At 30.4% G+C, this 15,184-nt stretch overlaps 2 protein-coding genes across 2 annotated transcripts in view; one reads left to right on the plus strand and one right to left on the minus strand.

Moving 5' to 3' along the window:
- Positions 1-2,572, plus strand: part of LOC114325519 (zinc transporter ZIP13 homolog) — a 68,584-nt gene extending 66,012 nt beyond the window's left edge. The window contains exon 5 of the mRNA XM_028273595.2: positions 1-2,572. Within this exon, the coding sequence (XP_028129396.1) occupies positions 1-176 (176 nt within the window). The 3' untranslated portion in view covers positions 177-2,572.
- LOC114325084 (uncharacterized) overlaps positions 2,220-15,184 on the minus strand; it is a 23,656-nt gene continuing 10,691 nt past the window's right edge. The window contains exon 2 of the mRNA XM_050650025.1: positions 2,220-5,206. Coding sequence (XP_050505982.1) covers positions 4,752-5,177 — 426 coding nt within the window. The 5' untranslated portion in view covers positions 5,178-5,206 and the 3' untranslated portion in view covers positions 2,220-4,751. The remainder of the gene's footprint in view (positions 5,207-15,184) is intronic.

Below are 15,184 nucleotides of genomic sequence, written 5' to 3' on the forward strand. Positions count from 1 at the left end.
AAGCGAGGAGCTCCTGGATATTACCATTTACAGCCGGCACATTCCTTCACATAGCTTTAGTAACCGTTCTTCCCGATTTACTCAAAGAAGAAGATCCCAAAGAATCATTCAAGCAACTGTTAGCCTTGATCCTGGGGATAACAGTCATGGCGTTCGTCACCAACGCTTTCGAGTGATGGCGACCACAAAACATTATCACAAATGTACTTGAAGCAATAGTTTATTTGAAATAATTAGAAATTTCCATAATTATTAGTTGCGGTTTTATTAAGTGTCAACTGTCATTTGTCAAAATGTCAACTGTCATTTGTCAAAATGTCATCTGTTATTTGTCAAAATGACAGATGACAATAACTCAACTGTCAGTTGTCAAAAAGATGGCGTAAAGATATATAAATTAGTTCTGTAGAGTATAAAAGTCCTTTATGTAATTCTTACTTTCAAATAAACTCTTGCACTGACAAATTAAATGTAATTTTGACAGTTTCTGAAAGGTTTGACTAAATGTAAATGTCAGAATTATATATCTGTTGATTTTTATACAGGCACATCAAACATATTAACATACACAATTGAAGATCGTTGTAACTGATATCTGCAGTCAACAATTTGGAAATTGCTTCACAGCTAACTCAAATTAGAAGTTATGTTTCACAACTGCATAAAATAATTGTTAACAGGATCAATATTTTATTGTTTATATTAGTTTTTGTAAAGATATGTTTCACCAGTACTTAAATATCGATCAGAGACACAAACTGTGTTAGAAAAGGTCCATGGAATGTATCAATATGATTTTATTTTTTATATCACCTTCATTTGTGCATTCCGGTCTCAATAATTAATGTAAAACGTCAAATTTTCGTTTCAGGCGACAATTACTGATACTGCCTACAAATAGTGGTATTCTTTTTCTCATGATCATCTTTCAGTGCGTCACAGTTTTTCCATTTCTCTCTAACGCATTAAATTGTATGTGACAGAAAAAAAGGCACGTCTGTGAATACTTTGGTAATTATTCTAGTTTGGTGATTATTCTAGTTGTCGATAGATGGCGCCATAATCAAAAAAGAATTATTTATTAAATAAAATAATACTATTATCAATATAATCTGTACAATTTATAAGACTATACAAATGAAAGAAAATACCATTTTATAAATGCAATAGACACAATTGATTTGGTTTTATTCCAAATTGAAAATAAAATTTGACAACTGTCAGATTTAACTAAAATGTCACGTTAGAATAAATGTCATAAATGTGTATTATCACGGACTTCCTTTTTTTCTATAATTTGTGACGCATTGAAAAATGTTCATGAAAAGGAGAATATAAGGCTTTTCATCGATTGTCATTTGTTTCGAGCTTCTTCTGTCATCTAGCAGGCAAGACCGCCTAAATGCGGTCTAATTTCTAGCTATTTCAGCTATGTTTAGGTATGCAGCATGCAAACCTGCCTTTGGTCGTATACTACTAAGTGTACTTGTAAATATTTGGTTAACGCTAATTGATTGGCTCTATTAAGTCAAAAGATATCAAGCTTTGAATTTTTCCATTGAAAATAAAATTGGCCTGCTAGAGGGATAATCTGTGTATAATATTAATATACACGGATTATACCACATATTATGACAGAAGCTCGAAATAAATGACTGAATGAAAAGCCCTATGGAGCGAGACTTGTCAGAACATGTTTTGGTTTCACCTAACCTTACATAACCTACAATTTATCTGAATAGCTGTCTATTGAGATATATTTTGTCTGCCACTGTCTTTTTATGAATAACAATTACTGTTTTACCTAAAAACAATTAAAAAACATGTGATAATGCGCGCGTACGCATTTAATATTTTATTAATATGCATACTTCGACAGCTTCGATTCAGTTCGCTTCAGACGCTGAAAAGTAGAAACCTTGGTCAGCCGATGGTGGTGGCCTCGAATCGAATTTAATCTAAAGCTATCTTTCCTTAAAAAACGTGTATTATTCTTCTTTTGGGATATTCTTAAGGCAATGCCTTATCTCTCCATTATCTATATTATATCAAAATATTTTGATCGGATTTATGTTGGGTATTTATTGCGATTACTTTTACATTTAACATTACATTTCTACATTTAACATTACTCTATGAGCTATTAAAGTATATCATAACCCAACTTTTTGTAAATGATGCTATTCCCGCTCTTTCACTGCGGCATTTTTTTGGAAGGCATGCCCAGGTGCTCACTTTCTACTGGCAATGAAAGTTTGAATGCGCATGTGTGACACGCACACTGAACACTTTGCCTGACACTGATCCGTGACATGCGCAGTAAAAGGTTTAACTAGTTTCTTAATGATCTCAGTTACAAAGATATTCACCTGTGTAATGTATGATGGAAAACGTGCCGTTCTATGCTGTGTTAAAACCGTTGCCATATTCTATGATTCTCTAGTGATATGTAATTAAAAAATGTATATAAATATTTTATCAGTATTTTTAGGTAGAATGGATATTTGATATTTGAAGGAAATAAGTCTTAAATTGATAATATGTAGTTTTTTAAAATACACATTCTGTTTTACGTGCTGTTTTATTTATTTCCCTCGAATACAGCAATTCACTTGCATAGTGATGTAAGAATTGAATATTCTCGAGAATATTCTCCGCCAGAAAATTTTCAGCGAGAATTTTCTATATTTACAACAACCCATATATTTTTTGCATCCCAAACATTATTCTTGAAGCCCAAACACCTACTTGCCGCTTTTTGGCTTTGTCCTGCCGGAGAATCACGCGATTTTAGATAAAATCCCCGAAAATCAAAGTAGCCGGGGTTGGAGAATCCCATGAAATACTTACTAGCTAGGATGTTTACAGTGTCGCTGTTTATTATTTTGGTTTTGGTGCTATATTAATGTGCAAATATTTAGAATGGTGTTCATTTAAGCAGAGAACAAGTTCAGGAAACTGAGTTTATAGCTAATTTAGCAACTTTAAAGCATGATGATCTTTAAAGCAACTTTAAAGCAGATTTGGCACTTTATTGGTCTAGGAAGTGATTTTTTTGGAAAACCATACTTTGTAAAATCAATTGAAAAACTAGACCCAATCATATGGTGAAAATGTACATGTTTAGCCTTCATCCAGTGCAGGACTGAAATAAGTTTCAGTACTTATGGTTTTATCCATCCTCTAAAAGATATCGGCTTACTGCTAAACGGGCTAGTAAGGTAATTTTTATTGCTAAAAATTTAAAATTGCTAGACATAGACCAATCCATGACTGTATTCACGGTACATTGAAATGTAGATGACCAGGATGAGCTAATGATAGAAACATATTCTGAATCTGAGGCCTCATCTTTTTCAGATTAGATCACCACATCACATCCGTTATTTGCTGTTAAGAAGAAAATTTCATTTTTTTATCAAATACATTTTGTCTTTTCTGTTGTTTTGTATTTTTTAAATATAAAGAACACTGTTATTTCGTCTCATATAATTTCATGATTTTTAATAGCCTATTTCATCTTTAACAATATCCCTAAACGAGTCATAGCGTTCATTCTCAGAAAATTCTCCATCTCGGGAATATTCTCGAGAATATTCTCCGATTGTTCATTCTCGAGAATTTTCCAACACTTCACTTACAATCTCACAGTTGTGGTAACGAATTGTTGAACATCTTTAAACTAATAATTCGAAAATGTTTAAGGGAATAGGCGCAAACTCTCGGCTCCAATGCTATTTAAATGCATTCATTTTTTCGAATTCTGAGAAAACTAAGTATTTTTGACAAATTTAAACGCAGAATGAAAGATTATATCATTACCGAGGGTAGAAAGTCCCTGAAAACTTCTATAATGTTTATTTTAATAAGTTACGTGGGTAAAAAAGAAGAGAAAATTGAGTGAGAAACTTGTTTATTCTAAGGGACTTTCTACCCTCGGTAGGGACATTCGGTAATGATGTAATCTTTCAATCTACGTTTAAATTTTTCAAAAATATTTATTGCTTTTTGCAGGATTCGAAAAAAATGAACACAATGTCGTTGGTAATATTTTTCAAATCTGTCTTTGTCTTACAACGCACTCAGTCGAATAGAAGCATATTGTCAGTCAGACAGTGACAATTTTAAATATTTGACATGGCATTGGGAATATTTTGAGTTGTTGATTAAATAATATTGATATATAGCGCATTTGATAAATAACTGATTTAAGACTTAAACTTAATAAAAAGTTATTTATTGTGTATTATTTGTGGAAGATCCAAGCAGAGAATACATCAGGATAATATATTCTGTGATCCAAGTATTTTGTTGTTAAAGATGTTCAAAATTATTGTAAGCGTTCCATAGTAACAATATATTATTAAAAAATCACTTTAACACTTCTCCTCTTTTCTCGATTGAGTATTAGTTTTTGTTGTACATATAAATTATTACAATCACTGAATACATAGTTAGTGAAAAAATTATCACATTTATTAACTGAATTAATAATTTGCAATTATACAAATATAACAGTTATCCAAGAACATTCAAAAGCCATCTCTTTAAGTTAATGATGACATTTTCAAGTAGAATGACATTCTAGTAATGTTTACATATCCATACCAGTGTGAATTTTACTACACGTAATTTGCCGTGTAACGACACAAAAAGTAGGGATAGCCGTAAAATATTTGCGAATTATGTACCGATGGCCTTAAAAATTTATTAAAAATAAAACATGTACAATGTTGAATAAAACTTAACACTTAATTACTACTAGTATTTAAGTCACTGGTTAATTCAGAAGTACTGTCAGTTTTCACGGGTTCATTTATTTTTTGCTCATTTTTTTCATCAGATTTTCCACGTTTAGTGCGTTGCTTTACATCTTTGGTGGGAGAATTATCACTGACGCATTTTTCCTCTTTCTTTTTGGGAGTCCTCTTCTCTTTAATTTTCTTGGGATTTTCTTTCGGCGGAGTACTTCTTGTATCTTCTATCAATGGTCTGTGATTTAAAGTCTGCAAAAACCTATCCAATGTCGGGCCTCCAATCCGGTTCTCTTCATTTCTATCGCCTCCCATTTCCAGATTGAACATGTGGAGCAGTTTCAGTTTGAAGCTTGTGTTTTTAACGGCCAAAACGTACAGAAAAACCAGGCTAAGGACGAACAACAGCATCAGTGGGAACATCAAAATGTTCCAAGGAAACGGCAGCTTATCTAAAACATAAATTGTGGTGAAGTATTTAATGGGAGCTGGACTCAAAATCATGGAAAATCTATAATATACATCCATCACCTGCCCGATTAAAAACAATCTTTTACGTTATGAGTTGCGCCAAATGTAGGCAACTTACAGTTGCGTTACTTTTTTGTGTTGTGATGCCTATGTATGTATCTCACAATTCGAAGTTTTTTGCCTATGAAATGGTCTCACGAATTAGGTAATTTGCAATAATACGTTTGTTTTTATTGTAAAATTAAATATCAAGTAGTCACTATTGTGTCCACCAGATCGGTCTCTGAGGAAGTGAATATTTAAAATATAATGTAACAAAAACGAGCGTTCGTATTTATATACGACTTTATTAATTTATTTATACAAGTTTTCTTTTACAAACTCTAGCTTAAACTAAACTTATTTACAAAATCCGTTCCTATTTATAGCCCAGCCGTTATTCTGGAACGATCCACGCTCATCTCTAGCTATCAGCTAGTCACGCCTACTTGAGGTACGTTCTCGAACACTCTTTACCCCTCCGCCGACGCCGCGAACATTCGATAGCGTCATTCTCGAGTTGTGTGTCGTTATACGGGGGTCGGTCAAGAGTTCTCTTTCGTTACAATAATTGCAAAGTTCTTCTTCAAGTGCCATCTTCGTTCCGAAGGTCGGCGATCATCAGGGCTATACGTATTTTCGAAACTGCTGACCGAAATAATTCTTTGTTGCTACAGCTATACAATTCCCGTAGATTCTTTTGCCAGGAGTTTCGTCTTTACAAAGTTACTCTTAGAAAGTTACTATTACAAAGTTACTCTTAGAAATTTATTATAGGGGAGTGCATTTAGATTTTCACTTCGGAAAAAATCAAACAAGATAGAACTTTTTGTAATTTCATTAAGAAATGTTTAATAAACAACATATCAAAAAGTTCTACTCGAGAAGTTGGTGCTTCATCTTTTATTAAACAAATGGACTGCGAAAATAGATGTTTTTTGAAATAACTCCGAAAATATAAATTTTTGAAAAAAACTGACTTGGCCATTGACAAATTCAGAAAATTTTACAAAAAATCCTTATACAGTATGTCCTTGTAAGTTGTATCCATATGGAAAACTTTTTTTAATATTAATTTTACGAAAAAAAGTTATTCTTTATAAAAAGCTCTGCATGGTCCAAAACCTAAGATTTAACCATCAAATATCAAATTTTTTGAATATTATACGAGGTATGTCAAAAAGTTTGAATTTCACTCAAGAGTAAAGTAGCTTTATTTTTCGTAATATTGGAAATTGCTATTATGAAAAGTTGTTTGGAATTAAAAACTATATTCTAATATGCAATTACATCCTTCTAATTGATTTTTTTTTTGAAAAATTATGGATAACTATCATTATTTTTTCAGTTATTTAAATTCTGATAACTCTTTTATTATTAATTTTACGAAAAAAAGTGATTCTTAATAAAAAGTTCTGGATGGTCTAAAACTTAAAATACAGCCATCTTATATCAAATTTTATCAATTTTATACGAGGCATGTCAAAAAATATAAATTTAGATCAAAAGTAAAGTTCTTTTATAGTTCAGAATATTTCAATTAGAAGGATGTAATTGCATACTGAAACATAGTTTTTAATTCTAAATAACTTTTCATAATAACAATTTTCGATATTGTGAAAAATAAACGTATTTTACTCTTGAGCGAAATTCATATTTTTTGACATACCTCGTATAAAATTGATAAAATTTGACATAAGATGGTTGGTTGTATTTTAGATTTTAGACCATGCAGAACTTTTTATTAAGAATCACTTTTTATTAAATTAATAAATTAAATTAATAATAAAAGAGTTATCTGAATTAAAATACCTGAAAATAATGTTATCCATAATTTTTCAAAAAAAAAATTTCAATTAGAAGGATGTAATTGCATACTAGAATACAGTTTTTAATTCCAAACAACTTTTCATAATAGCAATTTTCAATATTGTGAAAAATAAAGCTACTTTACTCTTGAGTAAAATTCAAACTTTTTGACATACCTCGTATAATATTTAAAAAATTTGATATTTGATGGTTAAATCTTAGGTTTTGGGCCATGCAGAGCTTTTTATAAAGAATAACTTTTTTTCGTAAAATTAATAATAAAAAAGTTTTCCATATGGATACAACTTACAGGGACATACTGTATAAAGATTTTTCTAAAATTAAATCTGTAGCTTCTATAATTTTTTATTTTAACGCTAAAGTCACCCTTCCCACAAACATTGGCGCACTGTAAACTAGCGTACGGCGAAGTGCACGGTTGAGTTATTTTAATGTAATTCTTTAACTAATCGATCAAATGAAATTTTACAAATTGATCGTGAAAGAAGAATAATTAAGCTATCTTAGTTAGCTTATAATAAAAAACGAGTTATAATAAAAAGAAACAAAATGTATGGGTATAAGTACGGTGTGGGCTGAAAGTGAGACTTACATGAATTTTGTTTCTTATAAAACCCTCAATTTTGCACAACTTACCTTTCAATCATCTTGCTAAACGATGTTTCATTCAAAAAAAATCTCAAAAATTTAATTCAAATGATCCGACGTATCAAAAAATGTAATTTTTGAAAACTTCATAGTTTTACAGAATTAACACCACTTTAAGACAGTATTACTCAATTTTCAACAGATCTATTACAGTTTTGTAGGTGGTTTTTTAAAGAGCAGGATGTAGTCTTTGAAATGCACTAAATTATTTTACTTTAGAAATGAAATAAGCTATTTCTTTTTGAGAAAATTAAGAAAGATAACAAAAATGTAATACAAAAACCGAAAATTACCAGCTAAAAAAATGTTTATACAAAAGTGATCAAAACTTCTTTCTGTAAAACTTATCTAAAATATATTTAATAATAAGGTTCAACAATAATAAATGTTCAACAAAAAAATTTTTTTTAGCTCTTAAACAATATGTCTGCGTAACTTGGAACCTATTGATGACTTTTTTATTATCAGTCTTACGAAAAAAAGTTATTCTTTATAAAATACTCTGCATCGTATATAATGTAAAATGCAACCATCAAATAGAAAATTTTATTAATTTTATACGAGGTATATCAAAAAATATGAATTTCACTCAAGAGTAAAGTACCTTTATATTTTACAATATCGAAAATTGTTATAAAGAAAAGTTGTTTGGAATTAAAAAATATGTTTCAGTATTCAACTATGTGCTTCTAATTCAAATATTGTGAATAATAAAGGCACTTGACTCTTAAGAAAAATTCATATTTTTTACATACCTCGTATAAATTTAAAAAATTTGATATATGATGATTGTATCATAGATTTTAGACCAGGTAAAGCATTTTATGAAGAATAACTTTTTTTCGTAAAATTGATAATAAAATAGTTTCAATAATTGTAATAAAATGTTGTTCTGAAGCTATATATTTCCTTGTGACATTTTTATTATTAACTATTTAGGGGAAAATAAGCCACAATTAAATTGAAAAAATAATTTTATTAACGTTTCAGATTAAATAAATTATTAGAAGAATTTTTTTACTTAGCAACAACATTTTTGTTTATTTTAATAGTATTTTGTATTTTGACAACGAAACCCGATTTGGGCTTCGAAACGTTAGTAAAATTATTTTTTCAATCTAATTGTGGCTTATTTCCCACTAAATAGTTAATTGTAATAAAATGATGATGGGTATCCGTAATTTGAGAAAAAATTGAAAATTTTATTTCGATTAGAATAATGTACATGTATATTAAAACATAGTTTTTAATTTCAAACAGCTTTTCATAATAGCATTTTTTGATATTCTGGAATAAAAAGGTACTTTACTCTTTAAAAAAATTCATATTTTTGACATAACTCGTATAAAATTGATAAAATTTGATATCTGGTGGTTGAGTTTTAGATTTTTGACTATCCAGAGTATTTTATAAAGAATAACTTTTTTTCGTAAAATTGATAATAAAAAAGTTTTCCATGTGGTTCTTAGCTACGCAAACATACTGTATAAGAGCTTCTGTATAAGAATTTTCATATTGTAATGCCATATTCGGATTCAGCATAACTAAAAACAAAATAGAAACATATTTGATCAAAGTAAAATGATGAATTCAACGATATTTTTAAAATTATTAATTCAAAACAATTGTTATTGTTTAAACATTTAATAAACAATTAGCTGCCAAATCTGCGAGTAGAACTTTTTACTTTAACATGTATATAAACTAACAAAAAAAGTTTTAAAAAAATATAAGCTTGTTTGAATTACTCCGAAACAATGCATGTTTTCGTTCTAATTGCACTCCCCTATTAAAAATAAACCAATATTGAAAATATCGTCGTAGTTGATCCTGATCTCCATATGTGTCCTAGTCATTTTTCTCTGCTGTTTTATTTGACACACTATATCTTCCTTAATTTCTTCCAGTAGCTCAAGGTTCGTTCTTTGTCTGAATTCATTGCCATTTATATTAATTGGTCCTAATATTGCTCTTAGTATTTTCCTTTCTTGTATTCTAAGGTTTTCCTCTTGTTTTTTGTCATGTTTAGGGTTTCGACTGCATACATCATCGTCGGTCAAATTATTGTTTTGTATACCTTCATTTTCGATTTCTTGCTCAACAACTTATTTTTTAGTAATTTTTTATTTGCATGGAAGCTCTTATTTGCTGTAATAATCCTTTCTTTGATTTCTGTTTCTCTTTCTCCATTGTTTGTTATTAATATTCCCAAATACTTAAATTTTTCGACTTCTATAAAAATGTTTTCTCCTACTCTAATCTTTTTGTTTTCAAAGTTTCTGTCAAATCTCATTATTTTTGATTTTTCTTGCTTTATTTTTAATCGAATTACTTTTCCTTCTGTCACCATTTCGTTTAACAATCGTTCCATTGTTTTTCTATTTTTTGTTATTAGCACAATATCGTCAGCGTATGCTATTATTTGTCCTTCTCTCGTTCTGAGGGTGGCTTTGTTGATCTTCTTGACTAGGTATTCTAGGGTAAGATTAAACAGAGTTGATGATAACGAGTCTCCTTGTCTAACCCCTTTATTGATGACTAATTCTTCCGTGTCGCCTACTTGAGTTTTTATATTTACTACCGTTCTACTCATTGTCATTTTGATTAATTTTCTTAATTTATTTTGTATTCCCATTTCTTTTATAACTACCATTAATTTTGATCTTTTTATTGTACCAAATGCTTGCTGAAAATCTATAAAAAGCAGTTCAATATTTATTTTATATGTATATGAGCTTTTTCCATAATTTGTTTAACCGTATGTATGACATTTGTTGTATACTGTCCTATGATATTCGTCGTAGCTTCGGTCAGTCTTCGTTGTATTAAGGCGGACATGATTTTATATGCTGTGTTTAATAGCGTCAGTCCTCTGTAGTTATTATACATCTGTTGGTCTCATTTTTTATGAATCGTGATAATTTGTCCCTTGTACCATTCTTCCGGCATTTTTTCTTCATCCCATATTATGTCTTTTATTAAATTCATAAGGAAACATTTCACGTAACTGGCTGTATACCATTAATTACAAAAATTGAAGAAAGACTTCTGTGTAAAAGGTATATATATTAAAACCCCAATAAAGGGCTACATTAAAAGACAGAACGTTTTCGCTCTAAAGAGAGCATCATCAGTGTTCTAAGCCTAAAATAAGTACAACCATAATAAGTGAAGACAAGAGTAAAAAAATTTAAAGGTTGACCAAGATAAAAAATTAGGTTATACTTACAAGCTCTACATATTAAGCCACCAAAAATACATGGGTTGAAACCCTTAAAACGCCGACCAAAAGTCTTACATTGGCGTGTATTATGTTAAACCCTGGCGATGGGTGAAAATGAAAAAGATATACCTCACAGCATTATATGACTCTACCACGTGTATGTGGGTGGTTGAGTTGATTTCTCTGTCTTCACAAAGACCGTCTCGACCACCCACATACACGTGGTAGAGTCATATAATGCTGTGAGGTATATCTTTTTCATTTTCACCCATCGCCAGGGTTTAACATAATACACGCCAATGTGAGACTTTTGGTCTGCGTTTTAAGGGTTTTAACCTATGTGTTTTTGGTGGCTTAGCATGTAGAGCTTGTAAGTTTAACCTAATTTTTTATCTTGGTCAACCTTTAAATTTTTTTACTCTTGTCTTCACTTATTATGGTTGTACTTATTTTAGGCTTAGAACACTGATGATGCTCTCTTTAGAGCGAAAACGTTCTGTCTTTTAATGTAGCCCTTTATTGGGGTTTTATTAAATTGTATAGTTTATAAAAATAAAAAAGTATACCATTTTTATTCAGTTGCAATGCGAAGGCAAAACAATCTTATTTCTCACCTAGAATACGGAGCGCAGTCCAGCACTCTGAATCGACGATTTTCGACTCTTATTGGAGTCTCATCAGAGAGACTTAGGCCTGCTGCTCCATACTCCAAGTGACCAACAACTAGAGTTTATCCCCCACACCGCAACTGACGTGAATGGATTAGGTGACTAGCGTCATCTGGCAATTGAAAGGTAAGGTAGTTTTCAATCATAATAGCGGCATTAATAATATTGAAAAATATTAAAAATATTACTAAAAGATTTTTAAATTGAAAACTTATTGGTCCATTTCCCTGGCGACACCTCCAAGGCTTCTACAATATGCAAGCCAAATAGATGCTGCAGTGAAGACAAAAGGGAAGGAATTCTACACTATGCAATTCACAAACCCCGTCTGCAGCTTGGTAAAGTTCCAACGGAAATGGACCTAGTTACTCTATAGGAGTAATACTAATATAAAAAAAATGTGTGTGTACTTTGTACGCACATAAGAAGTTATACTTCTATTACATATTATGTGATTTTAACGAAATTGATATAATGTACTTTAAACAGTTTAGTTATATTTTATTTAAATATTAAACTAATTTTAATACTTACTACTTTCCAAAAATTTTTATTAGGACAATACCAAAAATTTAAAAAAAGAATGTGTGTATACTTTGTACGCACGTAAGAAGTTATACTTCTATTATATAATTTCAACGAAATAAATATACTTAACAGTTAAAATACAAAAAATTAACAATAATTACCAAAAAATAACCAAAACTTAACAATGCCAAAAATAAAAAAAAAAGAATATGAATCGTCCGGGATTTGAACTCGCGATCTCGCGATCTCTCGATCTGGTCCAATGCCCTACCAACCAGGCTATCAACGCGCCTGTTATTGACGTTTCGCATATACATAATTACACATCAAGGTGACAAGTGAAATATAAAAATAGATATTTTATTATTTTACGCCCAAGGAAGACAAATCCAAAGACACAAAAATTATAATAAATAATACATTTACTAAAAAACACTAATATATTATTTTAATGGCTTATTTGCGCTGATACATAATTTGAAAGATTAGCAACGAACAAAATACTATTGAACGTAAAGAAATAAATTATTAATCACCTAGGTAGATCTTGGCCATAGAAGTAGTTGCTTTAAACTGCAGTTAAATATATCGCACTAAATACTTAAGGCATTATAATAGCTGCACATGACGAATAGAGGAGAATTCAACATAAGATTAGTTCTAGCTTGTGTATTTCTGAATGTAATCGAATTTCTTACTGGATAAGACGGATAAGATTATAATAAATATACAATAAAATGTTTTAATAATACTCATCTTACTCCTGAGGAAGACAAATCCAAAGACACAAAAATTATAATAAATATATTTACTAAAAACACTAATATATTCTTTTCACACCTTTTCTTGCACTGATATACCTTTTTACATAACTAGAAAGATTTAGCAACTAAACTAGTCCAGAAAGCCACTGCGCATCCGCTAGGAAAAATATTCTAATTCAGATTTTTTGCACGATCTTACTCAAAAAGGACTCCTTTTAACAAATTTGCATGTTGCCAGGACCAAACGGTGGTCAAAAATTTTTTAAACGTTTTTTTTTTGTTTTTTTCCTAAAATTATTTTTTTGCATGGAAAAAAGTTTTTTTAGGTTTTTTGGATCATTCCAAAGAGAACAGGTCTTTAGTGACTTTTCTCTAAAAATGGTAGTTTTTGACATATAAGCGATTAAAAATTGAAAAATTGCGAAATCGGCCATTTTTAACCCTCAAAAACTATGTGAAAAACTGAAAATTTGAATGTTGCCAAGGTAGGTAGATATTCTTTAAACATCGATTGATGAATTCCCGAAGAGTTTTTTGCAATACAATATTCCAAACTCCTTTGTTTTTTAATTGCTAATCAAGCGTGCGCGACACTATTTTCCACCGACAGTATGGTGCAAATGAAAGGAATAAATTCGTTATTTCGTAAACCGGCGACTTTAAGGAAAAATCCCAAAACAGGTCGATTTTTATTTTTAAGTTAAGATATTGTGGCATATATGGTATACTAGTGACGTCATCCATCTGGACCTGATGACGTAATCGATGATTTTTTAAATGAGAATAGGGGTCGTGTGCTAGCTCATTTGAAAGGTTCTCCAATTCTCTATTTAGTAATATAAACATTTACATAATTATTTATACGGGGTGTCCAAAAATTTTTAATAAATTAAATTATTTGACAAAAAAAAGAAGTAGAAGGACACCCTGTATAAATAATTATGTAAATGTTTACATTACTGAATAGAGAATTGAAAAACCTTTCAAATGAGCTACCACACGACCCCTATTCTCATTTAAAAAAATCATCGATTACGTCATCACGCCCAGACGGATGACGTCACTAGTATACCATATATGCCACAATATCATAACTTAAAAATAAAAATGACCGGTTTCGGGATTTTTCCTTAAAGTCGCCGGTTTACGATATAACGAATTTATTCCTTTCATTTGCACCATACTGTCGGTGGAAAATAGTGTCGCGCACGCTTGATTAGCAATTAAAAAACAAAGGAGTTTTGAATACTGTATTGCAAAAAACTCTTCGGGATTTCATCAATCGATGTTTAAAGAATATCCACCTACCTTGGCAACATTCAAATTTTCAGTTTTTCACTTAGTTTTTGAGGGTTAAAAATGGCCGATTTCGCAATTTTTCAATTTTTAATCTCTTATATGTCAAAAACTATCATTTTTAGAGAAAAGTCACTAAAGACCTTTTCTGTTTGGAATGATCCAAAAAACCTAAAAAAACTTTTTTCTATGCAAAAAAAATAATTTTAGGAAAAAAAAAAAAAAACGTTTAAAAAATTTTTGACCACCTTTTGGTCCTGGCAACATGCAAATTTGTTAAAAGGAGTCCATTTTGAGTAAGACTGTGCAAAAAATCCGAATTAGAATATTTTTCCTAGCGGATGCGCAGTGGCTTTCTGGACTAAACGCCATACTGTCTGTGTGCGCATGCGCGCAGTACTATGAAATTTTACTCTCAATCGCGCCTAAAGAAGTATAACTTCAAAAAATAAAACGCACACAAACACATTGAAAAATGCCACAAAGAAAAAATGATTTCTGAACGATAATAATTGTTAAACAATTGAAAAAAATTATATAACAAATATACTTACAATCATAAAATGCATAAAAAAAATAAAAACTTCCATCGGGATTCGAACCCCCGAATTTGGGGGCGCTTTGATTCGTAATCGAAGCCTAGACTCACTCATCCAATTACACATTATTTGTCATGTGGAAAAATAGGGTAACTGAACGTTTTACTGGTTGACAGTTGTTCTGAATTTAATCAAATTATGTAGTTTGATTTTTGTGGAAGAAAATATTAAAATATAACAAAACAGTAAGAAAACAATATATTAGATGAAGATTGGCAGAACTTTTGTTGGTAATCAAATTAAGTATGTAAATCAAAGCATTACATACCTACTAGATAAATAAATCTACGCCAAAAAGTCATAATTTAAAAATAAAAATCGGACCTAATTTCGGATTTCTCTCTAAAATCCCCATTCTTGAGAA

The sequence above is a fragment of the Diabrotica virgifera genome, chromosome 4 (genome assembly GCF_917563875.1).
Source record: "Diabrotica virgifera virgifera chromosome 4, PGI_DIABVI_V3a".
Classification (NCBI taxonomy): domain Eukaryota; kingdom Metazoa; phylum Arthropoda; class Insecta; order Coleoptera; family Chrysomelidae; genus Diabrotica; species Diabrotica virgifera.